Genomic DNA, 13554 nt, shown 5'->3' with positions numbered 1-13554 from the left:
TGCCTTTGTTCTTTCTAAGACAGAGTTGTTGAGAGAGTCAGAGACCGGTCATGCTGCAAACTCCTAATGTCATTTAAGTTTAGGTTTGCTGTAAGTCAACCTTTTTCAAAGTTTGACCAAACTTATAGAAAATACGTTAAATTTGTATAATATAAAAATTTATTGTATGATAAACGTAATAAGTCTAATTTGGTGTTTTAGTTATTATTATTTACAAACTTTGTCAAACTGTAAGTAGTTGGACTCACCTAAAACTTCAGCCATATATTTTGTAACGGAGGGAGTAGTTATCGTTGCAAGCTAACACCAAGGACAATTTAAATCGCGCCAATAGTATGTGCCACAATTCTCATTATCTGTTTGTCCATTTGATTCGGAGCTCCTTTTTCTTTCGAGAATCTTGGTTCAGACCTCATAATCATCAAGTGGAACCTTCGTTGGCTCCGAGGACGCCTAGTAAAGTGTAATTAGGAACTTCTTACAGTATGGGGTTGTGTTTTCTGCGTGACGTATATATGCCTTGGTCCGCTGCAAAAAAGAATATATAACATATGTGTATATTTGCGAAATTTAACCTTTAACCCAATAATTCCCAAAAAAAAACCTTTAACCCAACCAGTTCCTTCCACGATGCAAGGATCTCAGCACCAGGATTTCATCCGTTACGTGCGGGCATGCATGATCCCCGATCTTCTCTTCCATGTGACCCGGTCACTCACTCAAAAAGTCAAAACAAACTACACCACAACGTAGCTGCGGGCTGTGGCATGGCATGGGGTGGGTGCGCGTGCGGAGGCCGCCGCTGCTGCAGTCGAAGCTGCTCTGCGTCTCCCTCCTCTACCTCCTCACCACCCTCCCGCTCGCGCTCTACGTCTCCTTCTCCGACCCCTCCTCCCGCTGCCTCCCCCTCCTCCTCCTGCCTTCCACCCGATCCTCCTCCGCCGCGACGACGCTCTTCCACTACCCGCGCGACTACGGCGAGCACAAGCACGCCCTCCCCACCTCGCGCAGGCTCTGCTCCGACCCTGCCGTCTTCTCAGGTCTCCACCTCAGCCCCCGCCGCACAGAACTGCACGTACCGCCGAGAAGCTATTTTCATGGCGCAGCTCGGCCTTTTCCTCTTCCTGTTCTTTCTTTCCTTCTGATTCGTTCCTCCGAGATGATCGGCGCGCGTACGTCTTTGCATGGATCATCCCAAAGTCGTCGCGCTGATCCGTATCTTCCGCTGGTTTTTTTGCGACTAGTTCGATTGCGCTGGATTTTCTTTCGCGTTGATCATGAATCACCTTGATTTGCTTGTCATCGATTCCAGCTTCTTCTTGCGAATAGTTTCTGCCTTGGCTTTTATTTTCATCTGCCGTGTGCAACAAACACGGATATATCATACCATCGTTGCTTTCCAATCACTCTTTCCACCCGACAAGTGACCCGCAAATTTCCTTCTTGGAGCAGACTACAAGACTGTTTTGGAAGAGATCAATGGCCTCTGCCGCAACCTCTCGGCGACAGCCCGTGCATTCCCTCCGTTGCGGTACCAGAACGGCAGGAGGGACACGTTTGCTGGGAACTTGTCCACCGAGGAAAGGAGATCGTTCTTCACTCCAACAGCTGACAGTGCCGTAGAAATCCCCTGTGGATTCTTCAAGGACTTTCCCATCGCACAAGCCGGTAAGTTCTTTGTGCTAATAATTCATACTTTGCACATACGAGTTAGTATTATTTATTGTCAGTGTGTTCACGCTGCAAATATTTTTTAAGATCTTCACCAATCATGAGATATACTGTATTAATTGTAAAAAAATCGAACATATCACAAGGTGATTTTGCCCATGTTGCAGTTTAGAAAAACCATGAATGAAAATCAGAAATCTTAAAATCCCGTCAACTACGTTCATTTTCTTCTCCCCGTACACCAATTCCGAATTTGGAGGTTTGGAGAGTGGACTTTTAGAGCAGGTGCTTGGTGAGCACCCGTATCCACACCGTCTATGTTGCATCAAGATTCGTGCAAGTTCTTTTTTTCCTCTCTCAAATAATTTCTCATTTTTGTATCTCTCACACCACACATTATTTGAACTCGAAAATTTGCAGATCACTTAAACATAACAATTGGAATGTGGGAAAAATATTTTAGATTTTTTATGTCATTATCTATATATGTATTTCAAGAATTTATTTTGAAATTTAAATATTTTAAATTTTAAATTTTCACAAAAAAATTCGGATCTATTTTTCCTCCATTCTATTTGTTATTTTTGAGAGACCTGCAAAAAAATCAAATCAAAAAATTACATAATTTAGAAGATGCAAAAAAGACAAAGTCAAGAAATGTGCAGGTGCGCAGAGCGCACCTGATCCATTCCACTTTTCCCATTTGGAGGAGGCCCTCAATTTGGACTCTTAGCTTCATTTAGTCTCGGTATGTGATTGGGAACTTAATTTGTCATCTATTCTGAAAACTAGCACCAAAGCAGTGAAAAGTTGATTAACCAAACTAGAAAAATTGTAAGATGATAGTTTAGAACCTGTCAAACGCCAAACTTGATGCTAATACAAGCATAACTAGGTCATTAATAAGTTCTTCTATAAGTGTATGTGAATTACATGTTATGAGTACTCAGAATCTGTAATGAACATTTTGATTAAGCACTGCTAATAACAATACTCCCTCAGTTTTATGTACTTCACGGTTGCGTGTATAGTTAATGATGAATTTTGTAAAGTTGTAATGATGTTAAGATCATAAGCATGCACAAGCATGATTCAATAAATTTGTGGATTTTTTATGAATGCATCTAGACAATCAATCATTATTTAAGTAACTTTTCGGATTACATAACTCACTAAGTCAGTTATACCACATTCTCTTCGATTGTTTAAGCTATAAAGTGACTTCTGAAGATTTACCTTATAAATGATGTGTATTTTCTTGTGGATTTGAAACATTTTTCCCTCAAGAACATTCATATGGATATCCAAATTTAGTGACCCATATAAGTATGTTCTCACTACATCGACCAATTGGGATGATAAATTTATTTTAACTACTAATATTACTGCCTCCGCTCCACAAAAAAATGGCTCAACTTTTTCGTAGATAAGGATGTATATATAACTAAAACATGTCTATATACCTCCATATCTAGATAAAGTTGAGCAGCTCTTTTAAGAACAAAGAGAGTATTAGATATCAGAATGTTACTATACTTACAAAAAGAGAGTATGTTTCATCACAATCAATGTCGGATCTCTAGTGCTACATGAGTCGAGTTTACAACATCACCTCATTATTTTTTTTTAATTTGAAGTATGAAAAACAATTTGGCTCCAGGAGGTAGATATCTTGATAAGTAGGTATTATTGAACCAAATACAATTGTTTTTGTGAGCTAGTGTAGTTTATCCTCTGTTTGTAGCCTTCTATTCAGAAATCTTAAGACACTACGTGATCGACTTAGACTCTGGATCCCTTTCGAGTATTTTGCAAATTTTGAGAAGATATACTTACTCCTCCAATAACTTCCTTGTGGGAGCAAACTTGTGTTTTGTTCGTAAGAGAAAAGAAAACAATAATCAAGTGATCATACACAAAGTGAGACTTGAAGCACAAGAGTTCAAGCTTGCAAATCACTTTATGGCTTTGATCAAGGTTTGGTAGCGGCAAGATCGTGTTAGTCAGCTCCGTTGCGGCATGTCCGAGTGTATTCGTGTTTGTATCCTCTTGTTGTGAAGTTGAAGATTCCTTTTGGCGGTGTACAATGACCTGCGAGGAGCGGTCTGGTGGTGAAGGTCTTCTTCGGCACGGCTCTTGCGCATCTCCTCTCTAGGGGCTCGTCTTTAGAATCAGAGCTAACGGCCCCTTCTCGAGGAGCCATCTGTTTGGCATAAGCCGACTTGAGCTTCGCATTTGTGTAGCTTTTGTGGGTATTTTTTTTTTTGCGATTTAACAACTTTCATTCATCAATCATCAGGCTTACAATCGTTCTGCTGACATTGCACTAGAAAAGTAGGAATATAATTAATCCAAAGACACCTACGACGACTAGCCGATGCCTTCTTAGCACAAACATGTGCTCCTTCATTTGCTTCACGCCCAATGTAGCCAAGCTAGAAAAACTCCATGTTACTACTCAGCTCTTCAATTTCTCGCAGAATCGAACAAATTTTCGATCTCCCCTATCGGCGCTCGTTCCAAAGTTTAGCAACTTCACTAGCATCAGTTTCAACATTGATACGAGTTAAACCGAGATCATTTGCCAACTTTACACCATCTTTAACCGCCAGAGCTTCTATAGTCAAGCTATTAGCCCCATGGCTGTACCAATTAGCATGACCCCTTAACAGAACCCCTTCATGGTTACGAGCAACCAAACCAGACGAGCCTTCACCGTTGTTGAGATCAAAACTAGCATCGACATTAATTCTAATAACTCCTTCCGCTGGTAGCGTCCACTTAGGCCTCCTCTTAAGATGAACAATAGTTTTCACTCGCACTGATTTTGATTCTGCCAGATCTCTAGTAATATCTGCCGTCCACTTCACAGATTGTGCAATTAATCTTGTACTTTCACCATGATCCCTAGCATTCCTTTCTGCCCAAACTGCCCAACCTCCACATAAAATGACAGCCGCCACCTTTGGATCCACCTTCTTACTGTCTATAATATCGATGGCCCAACTGGAAGGATGAAGTGCCGGAACCTTTACAGACAACACATCTCTAATTTCCTGCCAGAACAGTTTTGCCCAAGTACATTCAAATAAGGCATGATGAATGGATTCAATCTCTCCACAAGCAAGACATCGATCTAGCCTCTCAATATGTCTGGCTTTCAACACTGCACGGCACGGAATATATCCTTTTATAACACGCCACCAAAAGTTGCGAACCTTGGGTGGCACCTTGAATTTCCAGAGCTTCTTCCAGAAATCATGTTCACCCCCACCCGAACTCATAGTCTGATTAATTCACCCACTTTCTTGTATTAATGCCCTGTATGCTAACCGTACGGTAAAATTACCGTGCTTCTCCAGGTGCCAAGCCCATATATCCTCCTCAAGACGACCAGTCTGGACTTTCATGATTGCATGTACATCAATTGATTCTAATTTTGCTTTCAAAACTTCCTCCATTCATTCACCCGAATTAGGATCAATGAGCTGTTGAACCATTGTAACATCTGACATGGGTTTAACCACTATTGGTCTCCTCCCTGGATTTGAAGGAATCCAAGGATCCTCCCAGATTCTCGTATTCGAACCATCACCAATTCGTCTAACAAGGCCCAAATTCAAGGCCTCACGTCCATATAGGATCGCCCTCCATGTATGAGACGAATTCCTTTTGTTTGTGGCTGTTAAGAACTGTCCATCATTATAATATTTCCCTTTCAATACTCTCACACAAAGAGATTATGGGTTAGATATCAGTCGCCACCCTTGTTTCGCTAACATAGCTTTATTGAAGAGTATGAAATCCTTAAAACCCATACCTTCACAAGATTTAGGAATAGCAAGGTCGGGCCATTTAACCCAATGCATTTTCCTCTTCTTTTCATCGCCGCCCCAAAAGAACCTAGCCACCACAGCTGCAATCTTTTTACAAAGTTTCTTTGATAGCTTAAAGCAGCTCATCGAGTAAGTCGGTATCGCTCGACATATCTGTTAGAGATATATTCCGTGTATTCACGGATAGTCTAGGATAGAGATAGGAATCTCGTGTCTTGCCTTGCACTCCAAGATGATCCTTGTACGCCTATATATACTCGCCCATGAGGCTCAATAATACACCCAACATATTCCGCCAATCTCTCTCCCTCTCTATCGTTCTACATGGGGAGTGTTAGAGATATATTCCGTGTACGCACGGATAGTCTAGGATAGAGATAGGACTCTCGTGTCTTGCCTTGCACTCCAAGATGATCCCTGTACGCCTATATATACTCGCCCATGAGGCTCAATAATACACCCAACATATTCCGCCAATCTCTCTCCCTCTCTATCGTTCTACAATATCGACTTGATTAAAACCTCTCTACCAGCGCTATTTAATAGCCTTGGAGCCCATCCTGCCACAAGTTTCTTGACCGAAGCCACTATATGCTCGAACTGATCATCCGTTGATCTACCTAAGGCTGTAGGAAGCCCTAAGTATTTCTCCACCAGTGTCTCCGTAGGAATTTCTGTGACAGCTAGTTTCATATCATCAACCGAATTTGCACTAAAGAAAATTGCCAATTTCTGTTTATTAACCATTTGTCCAGAACCCTGCGATACCTCTCCAGGATCTCCTTTAATCTGTTGGCACCCTCGGCAGTTGCCTGAGTAAACACGAGACAATCATCCGCGAATAAAAAATGCGATATCCATGGGCAATGAATTCCTACTCGTACTCCACGCGAAAGGTGACCAGCGCCATAATATTTGAGCATACATGAGAATCCTTCTGCACATATCAAGAAAAGATAAGGTGATATGGGGTCACCTTGTCGAATCCCTCTTGTTGGTTTAAATACTTCTGACAGATTTCCATTGACTCTCACAGAGAAACTCACTGTCTCAACACACTCCATCACTTTTTCTATCCATTCAGATGCAAAACCCATCTTGGTCATAATTGCCCGTAAATAACACCACTCGACACGATCATATGCTTTGGCCATATCCAGCTTTTGTGGGTATCTAGGATGGCTAGTTGTGTCCCTCGCGGTGGCGTGTACATGGATGTGGGCGTGGGCTTCGCTCTGTTGTTATAGGTTTTCCCCCAATTTTCTCTCAAAAAGTGGGTACTCTCTTGATTAATGGATGAGACAAAACTTTTACGTTCGTTTAAAATAAGCTTTATGGCTTAATTGCAAACGACAAAATATCGTGTCTTACGGGTGAAAAGTCAATTTTTGTTCCACCCAAGCCCTCCTCCTCGGGGGCGCTGGCCCCCTTGATGTCAGCTTCGTCCCGAGACAACCACCAGGAAACCTTTCCTCCTGGTTGTGCAGCGAGAATAACATCCCAACCCAGCTTCAGGTCCTCATGCTACTTTATGTCATCATGACCACCATACAGACGATGTTTGTCTGAGGCAAACGCAACTGTTCATAAAAAATCCATGTCATGTTCTTGGCCTACTTCATAGCCCAGCTTGTAGCGGCCAATACTCGATCTTGTTCTCGTATGAATTGTGCCTCTTAAGCAACGAAAAAGGTACAGTACCAATTCTTAATCACATTGCTTCTTACATATCGAACTGCTTCATAACCATCCCCATGCTATAACTCGTGTTATTAAGACAATTCTACCGGTGAAGGTTAATGGAATGGAGTGTTCCATCTAAAAGAAAATGTCATGTGCGGGAAACCACTACACTTCATCCAAAAAGGCCCAGAAATGGGCACATGGACAAAATATATTTAGTTCATAACAGTTATCATTAAATAACCTAAAATTTAAGAATAAAATTAGATGTGGTCAATAGTTGGAAATGCAAATATGAACATTTTACCTACTCCACCTGATCTACAATAAGGGTCTGTTTGGTAGCTAAGTATCTTTGATGTATTTCAGCAATACTATAATTTTTCAGAACACCACAGTTTTAAATACTTTGATATGTTTGGTTGTGACTAAAAACTATCTTACTATTAAATGAGAGTCCGTACGTCCTTAAAAATGTTTGACATCAAACATTGGAGGCATCTTCGCTGTTTATTTCTCCATGGGTGGATCTGATACAAAATCTCCACTTGAAACAATTAGTACTTCTTAGTGCCACCGCAGATAGAGGCCCCCGAGCCCCTTTTTGTCAATACAAGTTCCACCCACCAAAAAGGTAAGTGCGAAAAAAATCACGGCACAAACCCTAGAAATCAGGAATTTGATACACGGTAATTGGAAATTAATTATGTTTTCCTAACTAATCACAGGTATGCAACAAAAAGTTATTAGAGGCGAAGTTAAATCTATCAAATTAATTAATTAGGTATGGGTTCAAATTAATTAATTAGTACTACCGAGGGAAAATCTAGACGCAATTTTCATTTCATGTTAGGGCATCTCCAACGGGGGATGCGGAGCATCCGTTTGTGACCACACGGTCGAAAAATACGCTTTTACCCAGGCCCAACGGCCCGATGCATAGTGAGTGGGTTGTCCGCCTAGACGCAAATACGACCTAAATATGCGCCTCGGATGAGTCACGGTGGATGCCGCGCGGACGTGATAAGCTTATATGTGTCCTCGTATTCTAACTGGTCCCGTACGCCAGGGACAGAGAAATCGACCGTGCAGATTAGCTTCCTCCTCCCCTTCTTTGCTGCCCTAGGGTGACGCCGCCACCCCAAACCCCACCATGCCGCACCGCCGTAGTACGAAACGATTGTTCGGGCCTCGTCACCGGAGAACATGATCGTAGGGTAGATTCTTGAAACCATCTGTCGCGTCTTTGGTGGACACACATCTGCCGGTTGCGCCAGCCGGCCTCGCCGCCCAGGACCTGTTCGGTCTATTGCGTCGGTAGGTTTCCTAATTCATTTTCGGGCGCTATTGTGAGCCACCATTGATCCACAGTTGCTACCTACGCGGATGGACATGTGGAATTCGCTCGAGAAGTTCCGCAATGAGGTCATTGACTCCTCTTCTCTTCTGACGACGAGTCCGAGCACACGACACTGACCATGGCTTCTGTTGCGGCCACTATCCTCCACAAACAAAATGTCAGCCAGATGCCGGTGCACCGGGGCTCGATGAAGGGCCGCTCAAAAAACCATCCGCACAACAGAGTGGGTGGGCAATCCGGCTCTTACAAGGACTACTTCGATCGCACCCATCCGGTGTAGCCGGAAAAATTGTTCTGGTGGCGGTACATGATGTCAAGGGACCTATTCATGGTTATTCTATGGGGCGTCAGCGACTACGACCCGTACTTCAAATGCAGTCTGATGCCACGCTAGATTTCACCTCCTACCAAAAATGTTCTGCAGCTATTCACATGCTACCGTATGGAATGACTGCTCATATATTCGATGAGTATCTGTGAATGGGTGAGAGCACCTACCTTGACGACATAAACGGGCTTCCCCAAGCCGTGATTGTCGTCTTCGGAGAACAATACTTTAGGGAGTCAACTGTTGAGAACACAATATAGCTTTTGTCTATCAATAAGTATAGAGGATTCTCATGCATGATTGGCAGCATAGATTGCATGCACTGGGAGTGGAAGAACCATCTATTTGGATGGCAGGGTCATTACAGCGGCCATGCAGATGGTTGCACTTTCATTCTTGAAGCAGTGATATCGTAAGATTTATGGATTTAGAATTTATTCTTTGGCATGGCGGGTTCTAACAATGACATCAATGTGTTGCACCGCTTGACGAGGGGTCTCCTCGACAATGTCCATGGACTTAGGGTTTTAGGGGAAAAGTGGTGTGTTGACGGTTTCGTCGATTGGTAAGACAAACAAGGCTTATCCGACACATTAATTATGAGGCTAAAGCATCATAAACTAGAACAAGTTAGGGTTTACAACAAAGATTATATGATCTCCCGCTGCCTCCTCCTAGCCTTTATATAAGATGCTATGTCTCAGAGTCCAGCTCGGGTCGATTTACATATATGACTTGCCTAACTAGAAATATGTCGGCTCCGTATTGGGTCTTTCCTTATTCGACAAGCTTCATCTTGTGGGCTTCGTCTTCCATCATCATGGGTTTCTTTTCAATATGCATCAGGGTGACACAAACTTTAAATCCAATTAGGCATACCCATGTCAATAGCCCCCATGATTCTGAGTCGTAGAATCGAGTCAAATCTCCGAATCATAACCTTTTTAAGAATGAACCTGAATATTCGAGTGCTATTATTTTTTCACATATCATAGGAATTCTGGCAAAAAGTCTAGTGGTATTAATACTTCAGTATCTCCCAAAATGTGCTAATTTTATATTAAAAAATAGCTCTGGATCTCTTTTTCAGAAATTGAACTATTACTTGCTCATACGCTTCAATACTATAGTTTTGTAATACTTCAGTTTTTCAACTGTCTTACCAAACAGGCCTCAGTGTCATGATTTTAATGACGATAGTTATTATTGATTAGAGAGAGTAGTATATCGCCATTCTTTGATCCTCCAAGAGGGAGTTGTGGCTTATCTAACGTGGATGGTTTCAGACAGATTGGCCATGGAGAGCTGCAGAGGCGTGGTGGTCGCCTCGGCGATATTGAATGACCACGACAAGATCCGGCAGCCCAAGGGGCTCGGATCACAGACGCTCAAGACGGCGGCGTGCTTCTTCATGTTCGTCGATGACCGTACCCACAGTGTCCTCGCAAGCCATGGAATCCTCAAAGACGACGACGGGCACGGTGCGACGGCCAGCACGGCCGTGGGCGCGTGGCGCGTGGTGAGGCTTCGTCAGCAGCAGCTTCCCTACGAGAGCCCCGCCATGAACGGCGTGGTGGCGAAGCACCTGCTGCACAGGCTGTTCCCGAACGCCCGGTTCAGCGTGTGGGTGGACGGGAAGATGCAGCTCACGGTGGACCCGCTGCTGCTGGTGCACTCGCTCCTCATCGGCGAGGGCGCGGACATGGCCGTCGCCAGGCACCCGTTCAACCTCCACGCCATGGAGGAGGCGATCGCGACGGCGCGGTGGCACAAGTGGGGCGACGTGGACGGCGTCAGGGCGCAGATGGAGACGTACTGCAGCAACGGGCTCCAGCCATGGTCCTCCAGCAAGCTCCCATATCCTTCAGGTTTGTATGTGGTGGATCCAGAGACAGAATTGATTTCCTTTCATATTTATGTATAGTTTCATAATACATATTGACAATATGTTGTACATCTTGGCATGGTGTGCAGATGTGCCGGACACGGCGATCATCATCCGGAGGCACGGCTCGGCCAGCGACCTCTTCTCCTGCCTGCTGTTCAACGAGCTGGAGGCGTTCAACCCACGGGATCAGCTCGCCTTCGCCTACGTCCGGGACCAGATGAGCCCCAAGCTGAGCATCAACATGTTCGAGGTGGAGGTGTTGGAGCACATCGCCGTGGAGTACCGGCACAACCTGAAGCGCGACAACGCCGGCAGCGGCAGGGGAGGAGGGACGAAGCAGGGGGTCACCAGGATGGCGTCCTCGCGAGACATCGCCGGGAGCAGCTGTGAGAAGTACCTCATGAAGATGTGGGGGGAGCCTTCTGAATAAGGTCCATGAAAATGCAGCATCTCATTCTTGGTTTTTGGTCTGAAGATTTCATTACTGTAAAAAATATACAGTAGACTAGTAGAGAAACTTTTGTTAACATTAGTACACAAACCAGTTATTTGTTGGTAAATAAATTTCAAAACAGAATGTGGGTAGACTAGTGATAGAAAGTCTATGCAAATATACTTTCATACTGAAGATTGGATTTGAAGATTGCACTCTAGGAAATTTGTTAAACACAAATAGAACTTTTTTTTGTCAGAGATACACACAACTATGCTGTCAAGGCCCAATGCGAGGGAAATTTTGTAAGCACAAATACACAATTAGAACTTTTTTGTCAGAGATACACGCAACTAGGCTGTGAAGGCCCAATGATCAATCACAATCCACAAGAGTGGTCAGCACTCAAACACAAGGTGCTGCCTTTAGGGCTTAGGCAAGGCACACAGATTCTTCCCAAGAATTGTCAGTGCTGTATCAGGTCCGTCAGGTGCTGGACTCTGTTGATCCCTTGGCAAGCTCGTACTTGTTCTTGAAATCCTTCCAGGCCTCCATGGCGTTCTTGGACATCTTCTCTATGTCGTCCGCGGTGGCTGTCTCCGGAGAGAGCATGGTCTCCACTGCCATCATCATGTTGATGACAGCCTGGACAAAACAGAGTTGAGGAATGTATCAGAAGTGAGCACAATGAGTTGGGAAATCTATCACATCACATGCAGTTAATAATTGTGAGAAAACATTACCAAGTGTAAGTATGGTCTCGAGTCACGCTGATAGCGGCCAGTAAGTTGCTGGCAAACTTCTTTGGCCCTCTGCCATTCTCTCTACATGATTAAACAGCGTGGCAGCATGGTCAATTCGTCCCAATAGACCACGGCGTATTGGCTTAACATTGCGATATGAAATTGGTAGTTAAGCGTGAAGCACAGAAGGAAAATGTGCGATGAAAATTCACCTGATTGATGAGCACATCAGTGAGCAGCAAGCCGAGGTTTAGCTTTCTTTCTGAGTCGCGGGACGCCGACCACTCCTTCTGCAGCAGGCTCGTCAGCTTTCCCCTGTCGCCGATGTGCTGCGCGTGTCATAAACACAAGCTCGAACTCGATCATGGGCATGCCATGCACTCATGGCTCATGTACTGAAGGATCAGGGTGTGGAACAAAGCAATGACATTGCACAAGATGAAAGAGAACCTCCTTGGTGACTTGCTCGAAGACGAGGTCCATGAGTGTGCCGCGGTCCCTGGGCGCGTCCTCGCGCCGGAACAGCGAGTCCGAGAGCGCGTCCACACTGGTCTTCATGACCGTTGCCGCCGCCGCCGGGGTGCTGCTGCCACGCTCCGCGCCGTCCGTGACGGCGTTGAGCGTACACACCATGACCGGCTGCACGAGGATGGCGCCGGCGCCACCGCTGCGAGCTGACCAGGAGGCGCCACCCAGACCCAGTGCCAGGGCGAGCGCCACGCCGGCACCAACCTTCAGTGCGGCCCTGGGCAGCATCGCTTGCCCTACTCCTCCTTTGGCCGGTGACAGGCGCTCCGGCTCCGGCGCGCTCGCCTGGGCGCGCACGGCGAGAGCCCTCCAGCGTGCCGCCTGCGTCAACGCCGACGTGCTGGCACGGACCATGACGAGGCGGCGCAGGGCGGCATGCGCTCCGCTCACCGTGGCGTGCGATGGTGTGAAGAGAGAGGATTCCATGCGGTTGTTGGATCTCTCTGCTCGCTCTGAACTCTCTGCAGTCGCCTTGTGAATTGTGATCTAGGCTTTGTTCCGTTCGGTCCATGTCTCTCTTTTGATTATATTCGAATGTTTGTAGCACCATCGTCTCTGCATGCATGCATGGCGCTTTACCTCTTTTGCTACCGCAAGCAAGGCATCCAGTGCGCTCTTCCTTTTGACAATCGGAAGGTGTCAGGTCTCCTGCTGTACCTGACCGTGAAGCTGATTGACACTCGCACAAGAAGCAGCGCGGGAGAACCAACCTGGGCGGAAGACGGCCCAGCCCTGGAGGCCCATCCAGCGCAACCCAACCCACGTTTCGTTGGCCCGCAGTAGGGAAAATGATTTACCTCTGTTTAAAAATAGGTGTTTTAGTTTTATCTAGATACAAATGTATCTACATATTTAGTTACAGATATATCCGTATCTAAAAAAACTGAAACATCTTTTTCGTTTTTTGAAAATAGCATTCCCATTAACCAGATTGCTCAGCAATATCGCTGGCAACTAAAACAGAGACAAAGTCTGGTGCCACACCCTCCCATCCAATACAATCAATCTCGGCTTGCAGGCCGTACTGGGCAAGAGAGTGAGCAACAGTATTACAACTACATGGAGCAAAACTGAATTCAAAAGA

General features: G+C 45.1%; 2 protein-coding genes across 2 annotated transcripts; one reads left to right on the top strand and one right to left on the bottom strand.

The window, feature by feature from the left end:
- Positions 1–741: 741 nt before the first annotated feature.
- LOC127321235 (alkaline ceramidase TOD1) lies at positions 742–11343 on the top strand. The gene is made up of 4 exons (XM_051350274.1): positions 742–1040; positions 1453–1668; positions 10165–10746; positions 10853–11343. Exons 1-4 carry the CDS (start codon positions 773–775, stop codon positions 11194–11196), a joined length of 1410 nt encoding a protein of 469 aa, XP_051206234.1. The 5' UTR covers positions 742–772; the 3' UTR covers positions 11197–11343.
- Positions 11344–11521: 178 nt separating this feature from the next.
- On the bottom strand, positions 11522–12965 carry LOC127321245 (uncharacterized). The gene is made up of 4 exons (XM_051350283.2): positions 12393–12965; positions 12155–12271; positions 11943–12023; positions 11522–11844 (listed from the first exon to the last, which is right to left on the bottom strand). Exons 1-4 carry the CDS (start codon positions 12894–12896, stop codon positions 11686–11688), a joined length of 861 nt encoding a protein of 286 aa, XP_051206243.1. The 5' UTR covers positions 12897–12965; the 3' UTR covers positions 11522–11685.
- Between the last annotated feature and the right edge of the window lie 589 nt (positions 12966–13554).

This window comes from Lolium perenne, chromosome 3 (assembly GCF_019359855.2).
Source record: "Lolium perenne isolate Kyuss_39 chromosome 3, Kyuss_2.0, whole genome shotgun sequence".
NCBI classification, from domain to species: domain Eukaryota; kingdom Viridiplantae; phylum Streptophyta; class Magnoliopsida; order Poales; family Poaceae; genus Lolium; species Lolium perenne.
The sequence above is the reverse complement of the archived record's forward strand: the minus strand, read 5'-3'. Positions and strand labels throughout refer to the sequence as shown.